Source organism: Nanorana parkeri, unplaced genomic scaffold (genome assembly GCF_000935625.1).
Source record: "Nanorana parkeri isolate BGI_ZX_2015 unplaced genomic scaffold, ASM93562v1 scaffold20, whole genome shotgun sequence".
Lineage (NCBI taxonomy): Eukaryota > Metazoa > Chordata > Amphibia > Anura > Dicroglossidae > Nanorana > Nanorana parkeri.
In genome coordinates, this window is record NW_017306288.1 from 132,580 (window position 1) to 160,112 (window position 27,533).

At 44.0% G+C, this 27,533-nt stretch overlaps 1 protein-coding gene across 2 annotated transcripts in view; it reads right to left on the reverse strand.

The window, feature by feature from the left end:
- Positions 1-5,815: 5,815 nt before the first annotated feature.
- HIF1A (hypoxia inducible factor 1 alpha subunit) overlaps positions 5,816-27,533 on the reverse strand; it is a 52,494-nt gene continuing 30,776 nt past the window's right edge. The window contains exons 2-15 of one of the 2 annotated variants that reach the window (XM_018562619.1): positions 27,207-27,397; positions 23,516-23,661; positions 23,343-23,427; positions 22,642-22,754; positions 21,263-21,465; positions 19,030-19,136; positions 17,635-17,782; positions 14,594-14,805; positions 14,244-14,509; positions 13,778-13,900; positions 13,310-13,692; positions 11,825-11,933; positions 8,538-8,664; positions 5,816-6,460 (exon numbers count right to left, since the gene is read on the reverse strand). In XM_018562619.1, coding sequence (XP_018418121.1) covers positions 6,309-6,460; positions 8,538-8,664; positions 11,825-11,933; positions 13,310-13,692; positions 13,778-13,900; positions 14,244-14,509; positions 14,594-14,805; positions 17,635-17,782; positions 19,030-19,136; positions 21,263-21,465; positions 22,642-22,754; positions 23,343-23,427; positions 23,516-23,661; positions 27,207-27,397 — 2,365 coding nt within the window. In that variant the 3' untranslated portion in view covers positions 5,816-6,308. The remainder of the gene's footprint in view (positions 6,461-8,537; positions 8,665-11,824; positions 11,934-13,309; positions 13,693-13,777; positions 13,901-14,243; positions 14,510-14,593; positions 14,806-17,634; positions 17,783-19,029; positions 19,137-21,262; positions 21,466-22,641; positions 22,755-23,342; positions 23,428-23,515; positions 23,662-27,206; positions 27,398-27,533) is intronic. The other variant, XM_018562627.1, reaches the window with a different exon arrangement.

A 27,533-nucleotide genomic window follows, 5' to 3' on the forward strand; every position in this document is an offset into this window, starting at 1 on the left:
AACATTTAAACAGGCAACAATTGTCAAAGTCGGTTTGCTGTTATAGACGTGTGCAGACATGCGCCTGAGACCGTACAAGGTGAATAGCGGCGTATTTCTTTCCTCGCCCGGGAGCCCCAGGTATGCATGCAGCAGCCCATAGATATCACTGGCTGTATTCGGCTGTACGCAACTACGCATGTATACGCAGGACTCGCGTATGCGCTGGGATGGAACAAGGTGCCAGTTTTCTGGTGGCAGTGTATTAGGATAATGTATGCTAATATATTAACCAGACTCTCTCTATAGGGAAGAATGATCCCTGTGGAAGTTATGTTGTCTTCCCTGGTCCCTCTATCAACTTGCTAGTGACGGTCTCAAATAAAAGTTTTGTTTTCACTACATACTTTATTTTCCACCTAGGCACATCATCGCTAAGGTCTTTGTGCTTCTCTATGCAACGCAGGTACATCATGTCTGGTGGGAGGAGCTGCCCAGATGCTGTACATTAATTCCTTATAACATCATAGCATCCTGCCTCAGTACTTCTCCCAAGAGCCCCCAACCCTGCTGCAGCAACCAGTGCCCTTGCACAACCTTTCAGTGTCCCCTTGCACAACCTTCCAGTGTCGTCGTCCCCACACAACCTTCCAGTCTCCTCCCCCACAACCTTTCAGTGTCCCCCCCCCACACAACCTTCCAGTGGTTCTAGTGTCCATTCGCACAACCTTCCATTGTCGCCACTGAAAGGTTGTGCGAGGGGGACACTAGAACCACTGGAAGGCTATGTTCACACCTCCTGACCGCGCGGTTTTGTGCCGCACAGCCAGTAGTCGCCAAGGTGTGAACCGATTGCGCTGTGGGTGCCATTATTTTCTAATGGCACCCCAGTCACGCAGGGGTGGATCGTGGAGTTTCCAGCCACGATTCCGCCCGTGCAAGTGAACACGATTGTGGCTAAAAAAAAAAAAAAAGCCACGAGTTGTGTCGCAAAAAAAAAAAGGTACTTGTACCTTTTCTTTTTTTTAACGATTGCTGGGCAGATGTCACCCCATTGAAATCAATGGGTCCGCGCGGCAATCGCTGTGTTTACTAGCACGCGATCGCATGTCCCCGGGTGTCACGCGGTGTACTGCAGGTGTGAACCTAACCTTAAATAATAGCATGGCCTATTTCCTGCAGTATACAGATAAGCCACGCTGTCATATAAGATGAACTACATATGACAGAGCTATGTTACTTGCTAAAGGATTTGGATTTCTGCCATCCGGTCCCGACATTTAAACAGCTCTGTCACTCAGCACAGCCAGCCTGGCAGACCCTTTCTTTCATCTGCTACAGTTGTGTAATGTAATTAGGTCTTGTACCTGCCCACAGCCTGTGACAAAGCAGCAGACTAATGGAGCTTACACTATATTGCCAAAGTATTGGGACGCCGGCCTTTACACGCACATGAAATGGCCTCCCAGTCTTAGTCCGTAGGGTACAATATTGAGTTGGCTCCGCCCTTTGCCGCTATAACAACTCCAACTCTTCTGGGAAGACGTCCACAAGGTTTAGGAGTGTGTCTATGGGAATGTTGGACCATTTATGAGGTCAGGTACTGATGTTGGAGGAGAAGGCCGGGCTCGCAGTCTCCGCTCTAATTCATCCCAAAGGTGTTCTGTCGGGTTGAGGTCAGGACTCTGTGCAGGCCGGTCAAGTTCCTCCGCCCCAAACTCCCCCATCCATGTCTTTATGGACCTTGCTTTGTGCACTGGTGAGCAGTCATGTCGGAACAGGAAGGGGCCATCCCCAAACTGTTCCCACAAAGTTGGGAGCATGAAATTGTCCAAAATGTCTTGGTATGCTGATGCCTTAAGAGTTCCCTTCACTGGAACTGAGGGACCAAGCCCAACCCCTGAAAAACAACCCCACACCATAATCCCCCCTCCACCAAACTTTACACTTGGCACAATGCAGTCAGGCAAGTACCGTTCTCCTAGCAACCGCCAAACCCAGACACAGAAGCGTGATTGGTCACTCCAGAGAACACGACTCCACTTCTCTAGAGTCCAGTGGCGGCGTGCTTTAGGCCTTTACACCTGAACGTTTTGTAGCGCGTTCAACGCTGGACGAACGCTCTACAAAACGCTCAAACATCTAAATCCCATTGTATTCAATGGGTCTGGTTCACACCTTGCCGTATTTCCGCCTGTCCGAACGCGATACAAAACGGCCTACGCCCAAAGAAGTACATGTACTTCTTTGGGGCGTTTTGGTCTGACGTTTCCATTGGGATACAGCCAAGTAGCCCACGGAAACGCGCGTTTGTCTCACGGTTTCTTTACCGTGAATCGCGGTAAAAAAGCCCATATTCAATACACCTAGGTGTGAACCCAGCCTTACACCACGGCATCCAACGCTTTGCATTGCACTTGGTGATGTGCGGCTTGGATGCAGCTGCTCGGCCATGGAAACCCATTCCATGAAGCTCTCTACGCACTGTTGTTGTGCCAATCTGTAGGCCACATGAAGTTTGGAGGTCTGTAGCTATGGACTGCAGACAGTTGGCGACATCTGTGCACTTCAGCATGCGCTGACCCCGCTCTGTCGTTTAACGTGGCCTACCACTTCGTGGCTGAGTCGCTGTTGTTCCCAGTTGCTTCCACTTTGTAACATTATATTTTATACATTATTTATAATTATATATATATATACACACACACACACACATTTTTATAATACCACTAATGGGTGGCGGTGGAATATTTAGTGGCAAGGAAATGTCAGATGGACTTACTGCACATGTGGCAACCTATCGCGGCACCACGCTTGAATTCACTGAGCTCCTGAGGGCGACCCATTCTTTCACAAATGTTTGTAGAAGCGTCTGCATGCCGAGGTGCGTGATTTTATACACCTGAAACAAATGATTTGGAGGGGTGTCCCAATACTTTTGGCAATATATTGTATCTATTAAGCTGGCCATACACCTTACAACCATCGCAAGACTTTGGTCTTGCGATGGTTGTAAGGTAATTTAAAAAAACGTAAGATCTGCCCATCTTGGACAGGGAGATCGTACTTGCGATCATCGCAAGCCCGCGCTGCTGAGGGGCGGGCTTCCAATGACTGCAATGCTGAACGGGCAGTGTACGCTTGCGCACACTGGCCCGTGCGGCAGTTAGTCTTACAAGCATGCCACAAACCAGCCAACAATCGTATGATTCTCGGCGGGTTTTCGAGCCTGCTCGTAAGACAAAAGACGTGCGACCGTACAGTAGAAACGGTTGCACGCCTTCCATACACCTGCCAATTATCGTACAATTGCGGGATTTCCCGTATCGACAGGTGTATGGGCACCTTAACTCTGATCTCTCTTCCTATCCGTAGGCTAGTTGCAATGCAGCACAACTGATTAGCTCCTGGCACTGCTTCTCCAGTCTGAGCTCCGCCGTGTAGGGCATTTCAAGGAGTTGACACCACGTCAAATCCAGGTACGTACACTGCTTGCATAAAAAAAATACATGTAGTGATGTAATAATGAATACAGAGCTGCATTATTCTGTGCCTTTTATATTAGTCTGGAGTAGAGCTTTAAAATGAACAGACATTTCGGACTCCCAGATCATGAACGTAAATGGAGCAGTCCGCTGACACCGACGTCAATTCAAACCTCAGCCGTAACCCACATAAAAGACAAAGTGGTAGCATGTGTGGCCTGGTCCACGTATAATGTTTATTGATGTCATAAAACAATACAGTTAGTGTTAGATCCAACCACAAAACAGCAAAAACAGGATAAATGGAAAGAAACAAAATTGCACAGTCGGCAGCATACAAATCACACTGAGCAGATGATGAAACTATGACAACATCTAAATAAAAATTAAAAACAAAAGGAAAGTTCTAAAAAGAATTCTTACTCATTGAACCTTATATGAAAAGAACGCACTTCGAGGATGTCCACAGCAAAGAAAGTGCATGACATCACATAACCAAGCAAACTAGATGTATTACAGGTCTGCTCACAACCCAGGTCCATGGATTTCATCTTCTCTCAGTCACACTGGATTCCAAAAGACAAGATGGAAGCAGAACATAGATTTCATAGGTTTATAAAATGACCGTGGATTGTTACAACTACAAGCAGGGACTTTATCGCGAGCCATCATGTTCTCAGCTTATACTCTACGTTTATGTCAATTCTAGAGCTTTGATTGTGTACAAAAGATACCCTTATAAACGGATCAGTCCAAGCTTCTCATCTCCTGTGACATGCTACTCAATGCACTGCAAACGTGAGTCCGTCTCTGATCAATAACATCCATTGATGGGTCCCCGGGGTCAGATTACTGTAAATGGCAGCGGTCCCCAACCTTCACTTCATCCATAGAGAGGTCTAAAGAGGTTCTCCAGGAACATGTTCTACACTTTCCACTCCGCAAAAGGGTTTCTAGATGTCAGCCCAGTAAAGGAAATGCATGGTCGTCTTTATTCAGTGTGTAAAAAATATATATTTATTTTTATTATTTCCTGGTTCCTACATGGCAGCATACCTATGATTGGTGCTCTGCCCACATCCAACCTCCAGGAACGATAAAATCTATAAAATGTCAGACAACCACCACCGCACGCCAATCCCCTGACCTCTTATGATTAGCCAGTATAGCCTACAACATTTAGGTTGGGCTTTTTTTTTTTTTTTTTTTTTTATTTTTTTTTTTAATTATTTTCTTTAAACAAATATTCTTTTTTTTTTTTTACAAATTGAAGTACAAAAAGAGCACCAAAAAGATTCCAAGGACTTTCCTCTTAAGTAAAGCCTAGACGATTTAGATTGGGCTGTCCTTTTTTTTCATTATAGGCTAGTCCATTTAGGTTGGACTCTAATTTCATAAGCGTGAGCAACTCCCACCCTCCATCTGTTCTGGAACTACAAGTCCTATGAATCATTGCAAGGCTGACCGTTACAGGCATGACTCAGAGAGGCATGTTGGGATTTGGAAAAGCACAGTTGGAGGGCCGGAGATGCCCACCCCTGCCTTAGGCTGTCTATGGAGGTAAGGAGCTAGTAGCTTAAATAACTGCCAAACCAAATAGTCCTTCAGGCAAGCTGATGAAGGGGAAACACATCCTTGTATCATGGTGACATCATCTTGGGGGCAGAGCTTGTGTGTGGGATTCTGAGGTTCCCCTCCTTCAATGCCAGCACTGCAAATGTCCCTCCTCTCCAGATACTGACCGAGTACATGAGTGCTGAAATCTTGTCCTTCCCTGATGCTCTCTCATTGCTCCCTGTCCCGTTGATTTTCAATAAAGGTTACATTAAACTCTACCCTATAGATGTTTGGTTGCAATGTTCTCTTTTGTTTGTTTTGCTGTTAAATACCTCCCTTGAACAGCACTTCTGAGTTCAGACACGGGCTCAGACCTCACACAGCCCTTTGCTTTTCTGTGTAAGTGAATGCGCTAAGAGCTGCTGAAGAATCTCTTTGTGAATGGGAAGAATAAAACTTGCTTATGAAGAACCTCTTCAAGAGTATATACAGAGAAGCTATTGCCCCCGCCCCCCCATATTTCATAAATTGAGCTGAGCATATGGTTTATACCCCTGATGAAAGCACACTGGACTGAATCCCACATTTGATTCATATAGCTGCTGCAGTCGCCATCTTGCATTAACATCTCTACCTCACAACATGTTTAACAATGATACAAATCAGGCCTTGAAGTGATTTGAGACATTAACTAAAAAAAATCCAAAAAACACAAAAAAAGTATTCTTTAATAAACTAAATAAAAAAAAAAAAATGCATAATATATTGCATGAAGAGCTGCTGGTATTTGTCTTCTTAAGAAAATATAGAATTGTGCGACTGTGACTACAATGCACCGCTGGAGACGCATTGTTTTTCCTGTGCAGTAGGAGAGAACATAATGAAGGCATATTACCGAAATAAGCAAGAAAAAAAAGAACCTGAACCTTCCATGGAATCACAAGAAATAATGCTGCGCGGTATGGACTTGTTGATTTGTCGTGAAAATCTACTTGTAGGCATAGAAAATTCGAACAGAAGGTGCAAGTTTGACTCTGCGTTTATATTTATAATATATATATTTATAGGTGGGTATGAAAAGCATATAGCTTTATAGATGGCGTTGGAAAAAGGTTATTACTGTAAAAACATGGGAGGAGGTGGCCGAGGAAAGCAGAGACGGGATGGAAATGGCGCTAACTGAAGTAGTGCGGTCATGTAGACAAGGCTTCTAAATGATCAGAGCTAGAAAATATAAATACACTGCTTTGGGGTGAAGAAGTGTCCAGAAGTTGAACAGAGAATGGATCAGTTGCTTTGATCGAGGGCTCTTAATAATTCCTCGCCCTGCAGCAGGTTCCGGCTTCCTTGTATCGGGGCGTTCACTTCGCAGTCGTAGCTAGTTAGCTGAGGAAGCCTGGTGCCATCCAACGACTGTCCAAGCAATCGACTGGCCATATCTGGAAGGAAGAACAGTCCAAAATTAAATGCGTTATCGTTAAAACAAGATTTTTTGACTTCCCACAAAATAAAACATTTTCTTACATTATGGGACACAGGTAATTCAAGAACCTTGGGTTATGCTGATGCCTTCAGGAGATTGGACACATGCAAACAAGAGCTATAAGACAGCCCAGTATAACTGCTTCCACTCCCAGCATTACCTAGAAGCCAGAACCCAAAGGATGTAGGGAAGCGATGGCCAACCTGGCAGCTTCCATGCAGAATTTTTGAACCAAGAAAGGTTGTGCGGTACTTCAGATCCAAAACAGGACAAATGCCCCTGTTGGGTTTTGGAATTGTGGACAGGTTTGAGCAAAAATCTTGGAACCTCTCTTCTGCTAGGACAAGGGCTACACTAACCTATTTGAAGGAGCTGCACCAGAGCAGCTTGGAGATCTAGTCTGTGCAGGGATGTTGGCAGGTAGAGGGCAACATTTTAGCTTGTAGCCCCCCAGCTGGGTACCACCTTTTGAGCCCAGATGTCTGAAATGTCCTGGGACCACGTGGCTGCAAGAGTAAACAGGTGTCTTCTCCCCCCCCCCACTCCGGCCCCATTTGAGGAGGCGGCACTCGTGGCTTGGAAGTTTTGGGAATTCAGAGCTTATGGTCGAATGGACTGCCAGACTTTGCCTTGGATTTTGAGACCTGTGAGAAACAAAAAAGGAGCTTTTCTTAGTTTGAGGGTTTCCTCGAAAAGGAGAACTATGAGGTGAGTGCTTTTCACTCACCTCATAGTTCTAGCCGACCTGTGACAATGAGACTGTCACAGGTCGGCTCAGTAGATTAGGAAGTGAGCGAACACATACCGTCGCTCGCTCACTTCTCGATCCTGTCATGGCAGAGAGCCGTGACAGGGGAGGGACTGGATTCCCCTCTCCCCTGTCCGATCCTCCAGTGCTGACTAGCAGAACGGACAGGGGAGGGGGCGGATACAGCCCCCTCTAGATTGACAGCTGGCTCTGCCTCTCACACAACTGGGTGGATCCAGACATAATTGTCGGGATCCGTTCCGGCATCTCAGTATACCGCGAGCTGTAGCTGGCGGTATACTGAGCTTTGGGTGACGGGAGGACGCTAGTTTGTGTCCTCCAGTTATCCTTAGGAGAACTATGGGGAAAAGCCCTAACCCCATAGTTCTCCTTTAACACTGTAGGAGAGGGTGTGGCTGCCTGTTTGTGTACGCTGTGGTCTGATTGAGCTAACCTGGCTGCAATCTTACCCATAAATTAAGAAAGAATGTAGCAGAGAATTCCTCCCTGGGTAATACAGAGAAAGTAGCAGTATCAGGGCTATGTGTACCAGGGCCTTTGGAAGGCACGCTTCACGCTGCCCCAGAACTATTTAGTGGATTGTACATTGGCAAGGCCTACAGGACCAGTGCCTTTGCGCTTATAATCCACCATACTGCTGTATGTAAGTGAGGAATTCCCCAAGTGGTACACTCAGTCTCTAGCGGGAACAGGAAGAGTGAATGTCATCTGTGACCTTGTCACTGGAGGCAGCAAGGAGCTTAAAAGAAGCCCATAGATCTTAGTGGAGCTGCAGCAGATGAGGAAGAGGGAGGTGCTGAGGGGTGCACATGCACTCAGTAAATGGCACGCACAATGTGCCCGCGTTTAAGTCTCAGCATGGCGCACTTGCAGTGTGCCTGCATACTGGAACTGTACTGCACTGCACTGTGCCTCTCCCACCACTGGTGTGGGACCAAATCTGGGGAATCCAGCGCTTCAGTTAACCCCCAAGGGGATCCCCAGTAAAAACACACACCAGACCTACAAAGAAAGTGTGATAGCCCTTGCTTACCGCTGGTGCGTGGTCTACGGCATCTTGTTTGTCAGTGTCAAATCTCCTGACAGCAGCAGCATAACTAAACGTTCACAAAGGACTATCCTGTGTCCCATAATGTACAATGGAGAAAACAATTCAACAATACAGTGCACCATTTATTGATATTTTTAGCTATTACAGTCGCTATCTCTACATGACGATGATCTACGATAAGACTTAATGAAAAGTCTGAAACTGAACAAGTACCTGTAGACAATAAGAGGATTGTTCGTTGTTCAGGGCCAGTTGGCTTATCAGAGTCTGACACTTTGACACATTTCCATAACAGAGGAGAGTTAGGCCCTGGATTAACATTCGTTTGGAATAACGTTCCCTATAAATTAAAAAAATTTATAACATTTTACAAACTGTGTATCACTAAAACAGCATTTAGAAATTAAATGTTTTTTTATTAAAAGCCCACTATAGCAAAACCTATGTGGGGACATTTACTAAAACTGGAGCAGCTGTGCATGGCCAACAATCAGCTTCCATCTTCTGCTTGTTCAGTTAAGCTTTAAAAATGAAAGCTAGAAGCGGATTGGTTGCCATACACAGCTGCTCCAGTAAATACCCCTCATTCTATTTTACGGTTTGCATTAATACCTGTAATGGTAGCATTCAGCACATTTGTATTATACCTTTATTTTTCTTTGCATTTACATGCGGACCAAGCTGTCCAGCAAAAGTGACAGTTAAACCTAACTATTGTACAATTATATTGTGCTTACAATGGTTAGCGCTTATTTATAGGTAGAGGTGCACCGAAATGAAAATTTTTGAAAATCAAAAACAAAAAAAATTTTCAGACCGATACCGAAAATGTTTTTTTAGTAATTTTTAAAATATTTTATTTTTTATGAACTTTATTTTTTTTATATTTTTATTTCTCAATTAATTTTTTATTAAATAATTTTTTTTAGATTACTTTTAGGGGCTTCGGGGAAATATTGGGGGTCTAAACAGACCCCTGATATTTTCCTTTTAAAATAGAAAAAGAGGATTTAGGACACAAAGTCCTCTATCTATTTTTCTGTATTCCCTGTTATCAATGAATAGGAATCCTCTGAGTGTTCCTGTTCATTGATAACATGAGTTATCATGTTTGTTTACTATAACTACAACTATGAATGAACAGGAGGTGATGTAGATCACTTCACCTTCATTCATAATTGAGGATATAGTACACATACCATGTCCTCAATTATCTACAAACACTCAGCGATCACTGAACACTGAGTGTTTGCACTGCTCTCCTCTCTTGTCACAGGAGGCTGAGCGAGTGGAACAGGGAGGAGAGCTCAGCCTGTCTCCGCCCACACACCGCTCTGCCGGACTGGGAGGAGACGCCGGTCGCTCACAGCGCTCTACTCCTGCAGCGCTCGGCAGCCTGTCACAGTTTCTCTCCTCCCCGCTGGAACACAGAGCCGCGCCCAGCGGGGTGGAATGAAAGCAGGGATGCGCTGATCTATTGGCAGGAAAATGGCAATCTCGGCATTTAGCCAAAAGTGCAATTTTCGGCCGATATGTTTCGGCGGCCGATATATCGGTGCATCCCTATTTATAAGGATTAAACATTTTTCCTGAAGCAAAAAAACTGATGCAGCAACTGCTTAAAAGTGTTATCTGGATCTGGCCTTTGATTTGTTTGTTGCTTGCTTAAAGTCCATCTAAAAACTACATGTCCATTTTACACCACCTTGTCTACAGAATGACAGTGCAGCACGATGAACAGGGAAGTGAGAAAACAGACCTACTGGCAGGATCAAAAGGTAATAAATCTATGCTACAAGAGAGGAAAAATAAAACCTGGTGTGTAAACGTGTGCTATGGGCAGACAGCATCATATAGGTCATCTTTTTTTATTCTGGCTATAGTTCTAATCTAACCAATGTCTTGTAGGCCCAAAATATTTGTACTCCATAGCCCATTTTGCACAAGAAAGTGTTACATACCCAGCAGGGAAATACCATCCACATTGCATATCTGCACAGTGCTTTAAGCTTTCTTTCTAGATATGAGCTGTCTCATATTAAAGTACAGTACCCTACTCTCACCCAGCACAGAGCAGTTGTAATGCCTTGGAAGCCATTTAGATATGCATGCTGCAGTATTCTGCTCCACGTTAAGCCAAGTCAACCAACAGGTGCATTTACAAGCGAACATATAACAGATGAATTAAAACGCAACAAAAAGACCCAGATATTCAATTCTAACCACTTCCCGGCTGGCCGTTGTAAAAAAAAAAAACAAACGGCCGGCCAGGAGCTCTCTAGATCTGAGCGGGAGACTTTAGACATCCGCTCAGCCACAGTGGATCAGAGGGAGATCGGTACACGAGCTCCCTCCGGTCCCCTCTCCGCTGTCAGAATGCGGAAGTGATGTAGATTACATCAGTTCCGCATTCTCGTGTCACTCTCCAGCTTCAGATGCTGGAGAGAAGCTGATGGAGCAGATCTGTACTTCATCAGCTTCTTTTGGGGGGTCCTAGGTGACATTAGGGGTCTTGGAGACCCCTGATGTCTCCATAAAGATGACCCGTCACATCTTTCACTATCACATGAAAACCCCCCTATGTGATAGGGGGAAAAATTAAAGTTTCCCCCCAAAAAATTTAAAGTTACACATAAAAAAGAATTTAAAAAAAAACTATTTTAAAAAAAATTCCCCCTCATACATACACGCATGCAAACATGCGTCAGGTGCGCATACGTGCGAAAACGACGATTGCGCCCATTACAGCACACGTTACATATCGTTGCGAACATCGGAATGAGAGCGATAATTCTAGGGCTGTCGAGCACCGATAACACTAAACTGATGAGCAGTAAAAGCTTTTAAAGCGTCGCCTATGGCCAATTCTGGGTATGGTAGTTTTTTGCGGGTGCGTGCAATTTTAATGCTTGACATGTTTGGTGTCTATTTACCCGAGGTGACCCCGTCTTTTATATTTTACCAAAAATATGGGTAATCATTGTTTCCTTATATAATGGGGGAAAAAAATTAATTTCAATAATTTTTCTTTCATATAGTAAAAAATAAAAACCGCAGTGGTGATTAAATACCATCAAAAGAAAGCTATCTGCCCCCCAAAAATGGTATAAAATTAATTTCAGTACAGCGTTGCATGACGGAATAAATGTCAGTCAAAGTACTGCAGCGCTGAACACTGAAAAATAGCCTGGTCAGGAAGGGGTGTAAACACCTGGTCAGCAAGTGGTTAAAGGAGATGTCCAATTTAAAGGAGTTTCCCACTTCCTCTGGGTACAATCTTTGGAAGACAATAGCCTAACAATTCAGATACAGCTGCTGCTAAAGTTCACCAATAGGTGGCACTGCAAGTAGAATCTAAAACTGTGCTGGTAAAGGGTTCCTTCTTACTGAGCGCGAGGGGCCACAAACGGGCAAAGGATTTCCTGTTATTGAAAAGGTCAATTGTAAAATGTATATTTAAAAAAAAAAAAAAAGCTTTTTTTTTTTTCTTCTGCACTTACTAGTCCCACTGCTTGAAACAAAGGCCCATCGTTTTCAATTTTGCGTTTTCTCTGGACATTATGTAAAGCGATCATCTTTGGGCTCATTTCGTCATCCATGGGTGCAGGTCTGAAATTAAAAAAACATACAATGATAGCAACATGTAAATTCATAGAAATACCAAAACAAACTGAAAAGCTTCTTTGCTTAGTCTTGGACAGAGCAGGGAAGGATCAGAACTTGTGCCAGGTTTTTATGGCTGTGTGTCTCCTCGCTCGGGAGATTCACTGATTGAATTGCAAGGACAAAGTGCCGGAATCGCGCACGTATGCCGCGCGGTGAGGTGTCGCCTAGGTGTGAACCTAGCCTCAAAGAGAGCTCTTCCAGGCCTCCCTGCACCCTCCCTTCGCAGTGGGTTAACATTGGCGCCAAAAAAGTGATTAAAGCAAGTAACATAGGACCTTATGCATGTTCACGTATGTGTCATCAGACAACTGTTTTGATCCGAGTAGCATAAAATAGCCAGTGGTACCAGCTGCTTGTCTTTATTATCATTGTCACTGAGACTGAAGGCGAGGGAAATAAAATTGGGACACTTGTGGTGACAACAGTTTTTGCTCACTTCCTGTTGTGTCTACAGAAGAAGTGAATAGAAACTCCAGTTTTAAAGGAGAACTATGAGATGAGTGATTTCTACTCACCTCATAGTTCTAGCCGACCTGTGACAATGAGACTGTCACAGGTCGCCTCAATAGATCGGGAGGTGAGCGACAACATACCGAATTCGCTCACCTCTCGATCCTGTCACGGCTCTCTGCCGTGACAGGGGAGTGGCTGGATTCCCCCCTCCGAACTGCCAGCGCTGACTGGCGGAACGGACAGGGTATGGTACAGCAGGCTCTGCCTCTATATAGGCAGAGCCAGCTGTCACTCACGCATCTGGGCGGATCTCGACATCGATGTCGGGATCTGCTCCGGCGTCTCAGTATAGCGCGAGCTATAGCTCGCGGTATACTGAGCTTAGGGTGACGGGAGGACGCTAGTTTGTGTCCTCCCGTTACCCTAAGGAGAACTATGGGGAAAAACACTGACCCCATAGTTCTCCTTTAAACCTTTCCCTACTCTATCCAAAAATCAAAAAAGTTGGATATACTTGAACCAGTAATTTGCAACAATTGTTACGTTGGATCACTGAAATTCTTGTAAGCGGTTGAAGATTGGAGTCACCTGCTATCACTGGCACGTAATATATGACAATGATGAGCATTTATATAACTGAAATGACCGATGAGCCAGTCACTTGTTTAGCTACAGTGGGCAAATGTTCTATGCTCACACTGGAATACGGGTCACACATGTAGCATGACAAAATGTCGACTGTTTACATTAGCCTAGATGTAGAGGTATGCATATCTACATAGATCATACACACACACACACTGACAAATAGGCCTTAATCATTTACAATGCCTTCCAAGGCCTGAATTTTAAAAAAGGTACATTACCTTTTATTTAGCGAACTCGTTAAATTGGGAGTTCCAGGGCGGGATCTGTCCTTTTCGGCTGCTTTCTCTGTCCTCACGGGAGAACTTGTCCGACTTCGGTTTGCATTATATGGGGAAGCGGGGGCACTTAGCACCTTTTTATTGGGTGGTGTAGGCGAGTGCACAATGATGGTTTCCAAATCGCTCATGGCTTCAGTGGCGATTGCTTTCAGATCGGTAATGGGTGGAGCAGTAGATGGCTGGAACAGATTGGTCATGCTTTCTAGTGACTGCGGATGAGTGGAATCAGTCTCCATGGAGGAAAGCTGGTCAAAGCTTCTTAGCTGGAAGTCATCGTCCATTGGGATATATGGAGCCAACATTTCCAGGTCCAAGTCTGTTTCCTGAATTCAGATAAATGAATATATCTATAAGCAGGCCGTACGGTGATTAATTGGCTAGCGCTGGGCCAAACGCACAGTGATTTACCTGTGTACAGAATGGAGTCTTTGCTTCTGTGTCAATGGCAAAAAGTTTCTCAACCAAGTCCATCTTAAATTCCCGGGAGATCTCACTATCCACATCGAAACAATATTCTGCTGGAGTGCCAGGCTGCACAGGGAAGGAGGAGGGAAAGAATATAGCCGTTATTAATATTATTTAGCACATTTCTAAATGCTTAATACCTTTTCACAGCATGATATAGATTTTCCATCCTAGAAAGACAAATCACACCAAAAAGGACATTTTGATGGCAATCCCATCTTTGAAATAACACTGCTGTGCATAACACAGGAGGGTGATTTGTGCTCAGAGTCTAATGATGACATAATATTGAGCAGCAAAAGGGGAGGGTGCCAACCTATCAAAATCAGTTTCACTTTTTAGGGCAAAGCTTACACAAAATATATCTACTACCCTCTTATACCCAATGTTTTTAATATCTTGTTCTTACCTCCGTTGAGCTCTGGCTGCTGCTGATTTCTGTTGGACTAGATGGCTTGGAGAGCTGTGGAATGGTAAAAGCCAGTGCCAGCTGTTGTGGGCTAGTCTCCATCTTGATCACCACCTCCCTGTTCAGAGCAGGGTCGGCATTGCTACGCATAGGCTTCGGCTTCTCTAACGCTGGAAGCGGAGACACCAGGTTTTCTGGAGGCTTACTGGTTGGGTGCATCATGACGTCATTATACAGTGGGACATCGTCAAACTGCGGCTCTGAATCTAATGTAAAGAAGATGATCAGAAAGATTATATCCTGCTCAGGAGAAGGGAATAGTCCATATAAATCCAAGCGAGGACACCCACCACTGGAACTGAAGTCCAAGGCTATGATCTCATCTCCAGCATCAGGTGCAAGAACAGTCAGTGACTCCGGCTCCTTTTTCAGTTTGTCAAACAGGCTTTCCGTGTCCTCCTCCACATCCAGTTTAGTGAAGATCTGCGGCATCTTTATTTCAGCAGATTCTGTGGACTCTGTCTGGCCAAGGGATAAGACCAGCTCGTTCTCCACAATGCCACTATAAAAAAAAAACCCCCGCAAGTCATTAAATCACCAGATCCTACATGAAAAGCAAGCAATGCGTCACAATATTTTACTACTATGGATGCACGGCTGGAGGCGGCTCTGCACGCATCGGCGGCAGCAGATGGTGGAGGTTGCCACCAGGTCGCTTATGAGGCTGATATCCTCAGGTCCCTATGCTGCTATTGTGGTTCTTGGCACTTCAAAGGACCAGCCCCTGACGGTGCTTATTCCAGCCTCCTCCACACAGTGAACACATGCCCCCCCTGTCCCGCAGCGCCTTTGTACACGCATCTGTTGATCACACTGTAAGGGGACCTCCTCCTCCTAATGAAGCCACCTGCGGCGCAAAACACGTTGAGCACAAAAATGCAAGTACGGCATTTCCTATGAGCTCTGCAAGTACTGCACCACCACCCACCAAATGTGTTTCCATTAGAGGTTTTGGTTATTTCAGCTTATGGATGAAATGTTCTTCATTGATTCTATCCAATTTTGAACTCCATAATCATGTGTATAATTATCTGATCATGTACTACTACCCTATATATGGAACCTAGTGGGTGAAAGGAGGTTCTCATCAAATTATGCATTGTTTTATTTCTATGTATCACACTGATGATTTTTAACTTTTACACCAAATCCAAAATATATTTTTATACTTCATAGTTGTTTGAAGCTCATTGGTACGTGTCAATTGGTGCCCAAAACACCAACTTCTTTCTATTCTTTATTACTACTATGGATGTCGGGAAAACAATTCAGACATGCATTTTGTGCATCCTGACTAGCAGGGGCAACAAGTTTATACATTCATATTATCCCGTCTCTAGAAGGCGCTGCTAAAGTAAGTTAAAAAAAACCCCGCAAATAGCGCTATTCCTGCCATGGAGCATGCGATGATTTATCTTGAAAGAGGACTTCTGTGGTGAAACTCTATTACAAAAAGGTGCAAACCCTTCTGTCCCTGTCGAAGAGTCTCACACCTACTGTGCTGTAGGGAGGAAAAACTCCCTTGTAATGAATGGCCACATCAGAAAAGTTCAGCTGGGAACACATGAAAAGAATTGGTCACCGGAGGGCCAGAAGATGACTGACCCCATCAACAAACTACTCAAAAACAAGCGTCATTCAGGACATTCACCAAACCAGGTTCAAGAAAGTTTATAAAGGCCAACGGTGAAAATGAACTTTACTTCAAATCTCATACCTGTGAATGTGCCTACCAATATCACACATAATGATGTTAAAAGGGAATTTACCGTTTTGTCCTTTAAAACATATCAAATTGCATTGAATATGGAGACAGCTGATATAAACTTTATTTTAAACAAAGCCTTCTTGAAGTCACATTAAGCAGAGACCCTTCATAGCAGATGCTCTTTTGGGCAAAGATAGTACCTGTGTTCCAATGCACAACGCCCTGATGCCTCCTTCAGCTCTGTGGAAAAGCCAAAATTTCAGGTATAGATCATTCTGCCCAACTGCCAATCATGAAATGCTTGGTGCTGAGTGATCATATGCCAGGACCAAGTATTGTCACATGTATTGGGCAGGAATCCTGACTAGCCCTATGCACATATCAACTATTCAGATGAGTAGAAATCATGGCTGTATAGCCATTTTAGTAGCCGTCCCTGCAGATAGAGATTATGTACTTGCGACAAAGTGCCTTCTGAGCACCTGTGGGATTAAATTTGTTTTTGATGACCCATGGTAAAAAGGAACTTTAAGGCCCCGTTCACATGTAGCGAATTATCGCGCGATTTCCGCCGCGATATCGCGCATTTTTGCCGCGCGATATCGCGAGAAGTCGCCGGCCAATGCTATTCAATGGAGCTGTCTTAACTCCATGTCGCGCATCGCAAGTCGCTTCTACCGGACCCTTTTTTCGGTGGATTTTGCGCGATTTTGCCCTTTTTCTATGGAGCCCGACGGAGAAGGTCGCGCTACCGTCGCTGGATCGTCGCTGGAACGTCGCCCCGAAAGTCACGCTATCCCGGCCGTGCGGATCCGCTGCAAAAGGTATGTCGCTACGTGTGAATGGGGTCCAAGACCCCATTCACACTGAGCGACATGCAAATCGCGCTACGTTGAGCTACGTGTCGCGCGATCGAGAGCAATATCGCTCAAAATCGCTCTAAAAAAGGGTCATGTAGAAGCGACAAGCGACGAGCTACAAGCGATATTGAGCGATATTGGACGAGATGTGAACAGCTACATTGAAATGTATTGGTGAAGCTACATAGAGCGATATAGTGCGGAAATATGAGCGATATCGCTACAAAAATCGCGCGATAAATCGCTCAATGTGAACGGGGCCTTAAGCTAAATTCCAAGATCCTGGGTGCTTGGAGTCATTCAATCCAAAAGAGTACCGGCAACGTTAGTGGCGAACCTGCGAGGAACAGTGCTGGAAAACAGCAATGCAGCATTTTAACCCCTTCATGACTGAGGCCCTTTTTTCCATTTTTGCACCCATGTTATATTCCACATTTTAGGCCTGAAAATGACGTAAAACCCCCCAACATTATATATTTTCTGAATGCCAAGACCCTATAGAATAAAATGGTGGTAGTTGAAAATTTTTATGTTGAGGACACCATTTTTCTTAAACCCCCACCAAAAAACCCCCCAAACAAACAAAAGACTGGAGTTCTGCATCCTGCTGCATTCTCTGCAATTAAATTTAGAGAGCCCTGGAGAGATGCAGGAAACTGATGGACCATTCATGCTAGGATCCATCAGTTCTGTGTAGACTGATCTTTAAAGATGCACCATATCAGCTTATGTGAAGATAATGTGGTGTATTAGGAGCACTTACCTGAGGACATAGTTCACGCACACAATACACTGGGGCTGGGAGTTCTTTGTATTGTATATAACCGTGGCCTGTGTCTCCACCCAGACATAGCCACCTTTCTTGGCCAGCAGCCTGTACTGTCCTGTTGTCACCTGCCCTTTGGTGAACACTGCAGAGAAAGAAAAAAGGAGCAGTTAACTTAAATGAACAAGTTTGTTGTGCAACATTGTAACAATAAATACTGGCATATCCCCTACCCCAGGCCACTGCTCCCCTACTTACCTGAATTGTGGGGCTCTTCTCCCTGCAGACTACTGTCATTTTTTACATTTGACATGGCTGTGCTTGGCTCCAACCGCACAGCGGCATTACCCATTCAAAGATCCACTCACAGAACCTGAGAATGCAGAGACTACGATTCCCATCTGCAGCTACTGAAGAGGAACTTGTAGCTCTCAAAAGGTGTGCATGTGCGGTGACGTCACCTCCCGTCCTGTAATTGAAAGTCCATACCTTGGTAAGGACAAGGATGGGAGAAAGTCTGATGGAGCCAGAGCTTTGCACCCATGATCCACCAATAACAGTTACAGACCTTTGCAAGTTCAAATGTGCATGTGCATTTATTTTTTTTCTTCTAAAAGCTGTGTCTTTATACAAACATATCTAAATACCTGTAACTGAAACACTAATACTAGGCTATCAGAATTTCCAGAAGCTTGTAAACACTGGCAATTTATGGGATAAAATTAACCATGCAGAAATATCAGCTTTAAATAAGCTGCAACTTTAAATCAAGCAAATTGCTCTGCATAAGTTTCTGCACCGCATCCACACCATATTATTCAAAATGGTTCAATGGGAAATGTCGGCGGAAAGCAGGCATCTAGAACTTGTCTACAGTAGGTGGATGCCATTGGCAAAGGAGTGTCCTGGCTTTTTCAGGACTCAAGGGGCCAAGTATACGAGTATACGCTGGTACCTCTTGTGCCTCCTTTTCAACACTGCTGCCTATTTAATCTGTTAATGTGACCATGAAGTCATTATATTCAAGAATTATCAGCCCAACCCAAAAAAAAAAAAAAAAACCTTTAGTGTTCTTTACATTAACTCTCATTACTGCATAGAACTTCAAGAAGAACGTACTGTAAACCGATCAACAAATTTAAACCAAGAAGGAAATTAAAAAAAATAGCTACAGGAAGCACTACAAATTTTCTCCTAATGCCCTAGTGGCCCCTAAAGTCAGTGCTCCACCTTGTAAGTCACCATATGCACTGAGCTCAGGATAAGATTAAAACTAAGGTTTAGTGGAGGCAGTGTTCAACAATCACTGCCTATCCCAGTAACGGTATACTTCGTCTCACCCAGAAAATAACAGGCAAATGTCACCGTGTAATGAATCCTCCCATCACTTACTGTCATGGTGTGCTTTGGTCAGGTGGTCAGAGTCCAGGGCGTGATAATACTCATACACTGACCTTCCCAGGAGTTCATCTGGCTCATATCCTGCCAGCTCTGTAACTCTGCAATAAGAAAAGAGAAAACAATGTGTCTTGAGTACTGCAGAGACGAATGTACAAATGAATGAAAAAAGTCAATGCACCTAGGAAGATTACAGATGGCACCCAGCTTTTTTTAAGCCTTAAAAAGAACTCTAGGAGAAAAATGTTTATAATAAAATATGCCATATTACAACTAGCTGGGTCATGGGTGGATGCTACTTTCAGGATTGCTAACATTTCTGTATTATTTAGCGTTTCACTGATGCCAAATTTTATAGCTATCCCTATACTTGTAGCTCTATGGCTCCGCAACACATAAGCCGTGTTGTCATTTATCCTCTCCCCTTGTTCATTCATAGAATGCTTTCAGCCACAAAATACAAACTGTCCTGTGAATGGACAAGGGGAGGAGGGGGTGGATAAACCACAGTACAGTTCCTATGAAGGAGAGCTGCAGCCTTCCTTGTCACAGCGCCAGAAGCATAGCAATAACTATACTTTCTGACATTCCGTGAAATAGAGAACCTGCAGTAATCCTGGACATGGCATACACCTCATGGAACTTAGCCACTTGCTGCACGCCGGCCGTATATAAACTGACGCACAGGTGCCTTCTAGATGCGGGTAGCAGTTTTAAAATGTCTTTGTGCGCGCAAGAGTGGGAGACTGGTCAGAATTTCAAAAATAACCAGTGATGGCTGTTTACATACAAACAGTCCGGCGGCCGTAGAGCGGCCTGATCGCTTGCATGCTGTGCCTTCATGTGCATTCCCCCCCGCGCCAACCCAGTCGTCCGCCGCCGATGTGCTCTGTGCGGGCACAGCAATGTGGCTCTGTGCAGGGAGATCAGAGGCAGATCAGTACACAATCTCCCTCTGATCTCCTCTACAGTGTTGAGAATGCGATAGTGATGTCTATTACATCAACACCTCATTCACCTGTCTGGCTACAGAAGCCGGAGGGAAGCTGGAGAAGTAGCTCTGATTCAGTCTCTTTGGGGGTTTTAAGGTCTCCATAAAGAGGACCTGTCAGTAATTTGATATCACACGGGGGGCTTCTTAGCCCCCGTTGTGATAAAAGTGTAAAAAAAAAAAAGTTTACAAAAATGCAAAGTCCCCCACATACACACATGCATCGGGTGCGCCTACATGCGAAAACAAGGAGATTGGACCCATGTTACATATCATCACGAACATCAGAGTGTGAGCAAGAATTGTAGGGCCATCAATCACTATTAACATTAAACTGATGAGCGGAAAAGGCTTTTAAAGAGGTGCCTATGGCTAATTTTAGGTATGGTACTTTTTTGCGATTTCTCGGACATGCTCAATTTTAACGATTGAGTGATTGGTGTCTATTTAACCGACGTGACCGCGTCTACTATAGTTTACCAAAAATTGGATAATAAAAAGGTTTCATAACATAATAAAAAGGGAAAAGTTTTTCTTCAAAATGTTTGGTACTTCTTTCGTTCTAAAGTAATAAATAAAACCCCCAGTGGTGAGTAAATACCACCAAAAGAAAGCTCTGTGTCTCCAAAAAAATGGTATAAAATTAATTTCAGTACAGCGTTGCATGACGGAATAAATGCCAGACAAAGTACTGCAGAGCTGAATACTGAAACACGGCCTGGACCGTAAGGGGGTGTAAACGCCGTGGTCTTCATGTGGTTAACTAGCTGTAACAAAGCACATTTAAGAAAAACTTTTTTCCTGGAGTTCTCCTTAAAAGTCATTGCTGTTTTTCTGGTTTAGACTGACTAGCCACTAAATTCTACAATAATCCATCATTAACTACCATATGTACACAGAGGAACAGTGTGCAATGAAAATGAGGAAACAAAATTACACTACAGACTTCACAGGGACACTTGCCAGGTAGCAATGCTTTATAATACAAGGAAAACCTTTCCAAATGTAAAAATGTGTACGGCTGTGAAGTAACCCACAGCCCCCAGATTTGAACTTTAGTATTTCAGAGTAGACGGGACCAAAATATCTTTGACGACTGGTTTGCACTCCTCTTTGCTTTAGCAAAAGGTCAGAGCAGTTCTATTCTCATTGACCAATAGGTGGTGCTCCTGTTCCACAATACTAAAAAGGCATGACATTTCCATTCTAAATATACTCAAATATAAGATTAAACACCTTTCGTCACAATAAGAGAACTTCATGTCAAGGCTGTGGCGGCTCAGGAAGGTTTTACTGTCCAATGGAAATTCAATATTTGATGGGTGAGGGATAGGTTCGCAGATCAGCACCATGCAGGTCATGGGTGGCTTCTTATATCCGCAATGGCTCTGGTTGTTGCAGTTGTCATACACACGCATGTGCCCTGTGCAGTGAAGAACCTAAAAAACAAAATGCAATTCAGGTTCTGCTTAACAATCAAAATGTAATAAAGGAGGTCATGTGAATAAACACAATTTGTACTTGCAGTACATGACCCGTTTATCCAGTTTGTAAGCTATACAACATACATTGGTAAATGAAACATTGGATGTCATCTATTTTCAGAGTTTAATATTTCCAACACTTTCTACAAATCCCTACAAAGTTGGACACATCAAGCACTCGCATATGGATCATGTGACACTTGGGTGCTGATGCCTCTGCCATTTTTGATAATGTTATACCCGCAGAGCAATGAGTACCGCTCTTATATTCTGCATAGGAGACTTCCACTTCTCCTGGCACAGACTAAGGAATGCTGCTTATTGTAAGATTTTACTGGAGACATGAGGCAGCCAAAATGTTTAATGGATGGCTTGTCCTGGTATAGCCAAATTTCAACTAATTATTTTCTAGACAGAGCTGGGGAAGGGTTAGAAATTCTCATGTTTTTTCACTGTGGTTTGTGAGCCTATTGGGGAGTTAACCAGCTACTGTACTTCCTGTCTGTATTATAACCTCCCTAGTTAGCAAACTAGTATACAAAAGTTTAGGCTGAAGTCAGGCTTTATTAAATCAGGTAGCAGGTCAATGTAGTGGGTATATTGTTACCCAGTGTCAGTTCTGGATATGTAAATTAGACCTATGTGGGTCTATAAGCGTACCACTTGAACCCCCTAAAGGACGGATGGAACCTGAACTGCAACTCTACAAGGACCAGGAAGAAATATCCAAGGGCTCTCCCTTAATACCGTTGTGTACAGTGCCTTCAACTGATACCTTTGGGGCAGTACCTGATGGACGCCAGAGAGTTCACAGCATGACACAGCCACTGAGCTATCGCCTCAATGCAGCACTGCTTACACAAAAGCTAAGCAGAGTGAAGGTGCAATGCTTCTAATGACTTAACTGGTTATTTACAACAGTGCATCCATTAGCTACTTCCACAGCAAAGTCACTGATAAATACATTGACGAGGTTTATTAAAAAAAAAAAAAAAAAGGCACTGCAAACATACGCAGTTAGAAACACAGAGCGGAACTGATGCGGAGTATCTGGTCTTCTTGCCAGGACGATTAATAAAGCTCCTCGGACAGAAAATAAAAACATGTCCCTGTGCCCACCGTGCCTCTTACCTTCCACGTGGCAGACTTGATATTTACGGTTCTCCCCCGGCTTGTGAGGGTGCACTTCATACGCAGGAAGAAGCTGCGCTCTGTGATTTGCTCTTTACCCTTCTTTGCTGGTCCTGAAAGTACATTTAAATAGAACCTCATCAATGCAATTGAGAAGATAAGTAGCAAGAAGAGAATCATACAGTGTTGAACATTTACATCTACCAAAAGAAAAAATGAGCAGTCACAAGGGCTTGTGTAACTGTGTGTTTGGTCACCCTCCTCACTCCGACAACATTTCTAACATTATAAAAAGCAGAAGTGCTTTTAGTAGAGCCGTGAGCAGATCATGAGCTAGAAGGGCCGATAGGACCCTGCGCTTAGGAGGGGAAGGTTGGGGGTTGCATGGCCAGTCGGTAATTTAGCCACTGCAAGGCAGCAGCAAGGACGGGTCTGAAACATGATTGGAGTGGAAGGGGTATTGCTGCCCTACAATTTCTCTTTTTGTTGCTAGTGTCCAATTCTTCTGAAGATGCCAGTATAGCTGCCCCCAAGGATGACTCTACTCTGTGTCCCTTAATTACAGATTAAGAACACTTTCTCCCCCCAGAGAAGGCTTTTAAACAAGGCTTTTCTGATGGGCCCAATATTAAGTGGTATAATCACTTGAATATGTCTGAACACATAAACATGGTCATCTGCACAAGTTCACATGTACATACCATTTCTAAATGTCAGCGTCTCCCTCAGCTCCTCATGATCACAGGGGTGGGTGAAGTCGAACACACTGTGCCCAGTCAGCTCAAACTAAAAAAAATAAGGTTATAATGATATATGGGCAAGATCGAGTAATACACTACACCACAACAACAACAAGGTATAACGGTATTCATACCTGTGTGAGTCCCATGCACTTGTTGACATTTTCAGACAGGTAGATCATATCCCCTTCCTCAGTCAGGACCAAAACAAATCCCTCTAAGGCCTTTAGATAAAAACAATTCAGCTGTTTTTCCATGTCAGACTCTCCAGCTGCTTCACCTAATGGACACAAAAAAGCAATTCAATTAGTTTAAAATGTGTATAGATGTGGGTCATGCTGTCAGAAAAAAAATCTCAAATGTGACACAAACAGCAGACAAACCCTGACCTGCGCGATTAACCAAGAATAAAAAAAAATTGGCTTTAGATATGGTTTAATATCAGTGTCCCTGAATTCACTGTGCAAATCAGACTGGGAGAGCAAGGGGCAGCAATGTCACAGAGTCCAACTCTACTTCAGCGCTGTGCCACTACGTCATTGACCTATTATTGGATGGGGAGATCTTATTGATCAATTGTAATACACTACGCTGGGGAGACTGTGGAACAGGACCAGGTAGGTGCATCTGGATAACAAGACTGGCTGATCAAAATGACAGGTAAAACAGTTCACCCTAATGCAGGGGTAGCCAAACTCCGGCCCTCCAGCTGTGGTGAATCTACAAATCCAGTCACCGCACACCGCAGGGATTCCTCTCTCCGATCCTCCAGCGCTGAATAGAGGAACGGACGGGGAAGGGGGCAGGCGTACCTGGCTCTGCCTCTAGATAGGCAGAGCCTGCTGTCAATCAGCCAGCTGGGTGGATGGCGACAGTATTATCGGGATCCCTCCCGGCTACAGCACTCTCCAGTATATAGCGGGCAATAGCTCACTATATACAGAGTTTTGGGTCACAGGAGGGCATTAGTGTATATCCTCCAATGACCCTAAAGATAACCATGGGATAAACAAAAAAGGTTACCCCATAGTTCTCTTTTAATGTTAAGCCAAACCTAGAAATATAACATTTCCACAATTGGCTGTAAAGCATGTGACCTTTTAATGCCATAACTTTTGTTTAGCGCTATGCCCCAATCTGCTGCTGCAGCCCTGAGAAGGGCCTGATGCGTCTTGGTATGCAGCACACACACACCCAAACACACACACACACACACACACACACACACATTCCCCAGTCTATTATGGCCTGGTTCACACTTAGGCCCAAAACACAAATTGGCATTCAAGTCAATGAAGGCTGTCCACACCTTTGCATTGCGCGTGCAAAATCGCCTGTCGCGCAAAAAGGTGCAGAAGCTATTTTCGTGCGGTTAGCGCACCATTTCGGTCCCAGAGACAACTCTGTATTGAAAACTGGGCGGTTTTCAAAGCAAAAATCATGCTAAAAAAAAGTGTGAAAGCACCTCAACAGCTCAGTTGCCTAGATGTGAACCATGCCCGAGATGCAGCGATCGATGCCTTAGCACCAATCTGTCTGTATTTTGGGTTGTTTAATGCTAGAATTCCATATTACATTTACTATTATATGTATGTATATATGTATTATTTACTTGAAAGCATGTTCCCATTTCCTGTAAATCTCAGAGGAACTAGAGAGCAGGGAGAAGTTGCATACAAAGCCAAAACCAACATGACAGTCATGTAATACTTTGGTTGAAGGATTGCTTTCTGCAACAGCGATTTAGTCCAGCTGTTGGGCTGATCCTCTCAAGAGAATAAATGCCATTTACAGACCAGAAACTGAAGATAAACCTTAGTTTAATTAGCGGTGATAGAACTGCTCCAGCTGTTCTGAACAGGAGAGGAAAATCGAGGGATTGCACCAAATCAGGATTAACCAGCACGCAAAGTCACAAATGCTTACGGACATTTCATTAAAGGCATATTTCACCATTTGCAAAGAAATACATCCACATTAATAAAATAGAATTATAGACCAGTCTGGGTGCGATGCCCGGGCTCCAGCAGAGAAACTCAGAGATCCCAAAGGAGCGCAAGTGCAATGACGTGATCGCACTTCTAGTCCACGATTACTTCCTCCGGCCCCATAACGATGCCTTTACCGCCATTCAAGAGCCTGTGCAATGCACCCACGATGCAGTGATCACTGTTGTGATGTAATGCAGGCCTAAATGCATAATATATGCACATTTTTTCTTTTGTCAATGTTGGTTCATTTTTTATTTTTAAAAAGGTTATGACTTTAAGGTGATGTTAAATCACAAAAATAAAAAACTGAAATGGAAAGTAGTTAAATATGCAATGCTGTAAAAACCTTAAATCAGACAAGATGGCTGGCAGCAGGTTTTGCAAATGTGAGATACAAATATATAAAACATGAGCACCAGTGGCATAGAAGCTCAATAACAATGTAACACTAAACTCAGGAGTTAAATCTTTAAAAAAAACATTCAAGTACCTTAACTAGTAACAAAAATGTATCTTATTTGTGTATCACTCGGCTGTAGATCCTCAAATCATCTCTGAATTGGTGCTGACACTGTCCTTCCTTCTGGAGGGTGGCTACTTTTGTTCCCCATGGTCCCTGTGTGTGTTGTAAAGTAGTCACTACTCCCCCCACCCATGCTGCTTTGGGCACTTACCTTAAATGATGCCTCTTGATCCGATCATCATCTTCTTTCCAGTAGTTTTCAGGAGTCCCTCCAGTGCTGGTGCCGGTCTCTGATCCAGTGCCGACTGCTGTGACCTGTCCCACGGAGCAACGCGTTTCAAGGCAAACCTTTGTCAAGCTCAATGATTGCCAACTTTGAGCTTGACAAAGGTTTGCCTTGAAACGCGTTGCTCCGTTATTCCCACACTTCTCTTCTCTGAGTCATCCTGGCTGACCACCTGCACACATTCCTGGCGGATACAGCCGCTTCAAATTTACCCCACAGAACTCACATTTTATGCGACTCGAGTGATCACTAACAGATACTCCCGTCATGTAAAGTTAGCCAAGTTTGACACCTCACAGTCCGGGTATTGTCTAACCCAGTGCTGACAACCCCATCACAGGCCGGAAGTCCAGTGACTCAGCTAGGACGCTGACAGCGGCGGCCCATCCGTCTCCTCTGTCCCGCACTGCATCCACTCTCTCCGGCCACTGAGATCTACACCTTCCGTCCACCACACGATCTCTCCTGGACCCCACTACAACAAGATTGGTCACTGGAACCATTACAGACGTCCCCTCGAGGCATATATCACAGCACCCATAGGACACAGATCCTCTACTCAGGCTGCATGAAACTCTGTCCTCACCAACACCATGCAAGTCCTTTTTCTCTTATAGCACACCTACTTGCTAATGGTAAAGTGTATGCACTCGTTTGTACTTTTGGCTTTTTATTTTTGAAGGGTTCAAACCCCTGCCAGGTTCTTACTGCTGGGGGCAATTCTACCTAATTTTCCTGGTGACCAAAAATCACTGGAGTAGAAAGTGATGAGAAACCAAACTTTTACAATCATCAAAACAGAAAGGAAGTGAAAAATCATCCAATAGGGACACCTGTTCTGGGGATACTATGAGGATTTCACTTTGGACAGCTTTATTCTTGCTCCTCGTGTTTCTGGAAGGGAAACCTCCTAAATAGGACAATGACAAAATAAATCGCCACCACAGGGGTTTCATCCATCCCCTATGCTATCCAAAAAGTTTTGACTTTAAATACGCTAACACAGGAGTACAGATCTGATTGAAATGGAAACTGTGATGATGGATGAACAAGCTGCAACAGCTCGGGCTGTCTCTTTATCTTACCTGCATCGAGGAGCCTTCTTAGACGCAGGTAGCTGATGGCGAGCCTCATTATGGAGGCTTTATCAAGATGAGAGCTGACATTGTGAGGCAGCGGCAGCTGGTGGGACAGTTCATAAAAGACCTCCGATTCTTTACTCCTCCGACACCTTGCAGCATCCCGAGATTTCTCCTTCCGCCGCTCCGAACTGATCCTGCAAATGATAAAATGAATAGCTCGTTATACATTCTGTCACACAGCAATTTCATCAAAATGCAAAGGTCAGCAAAAAACAGTAATATGCTAAATGACATTAGCTCACTTCACAGAAACAATTATATTATAATTTG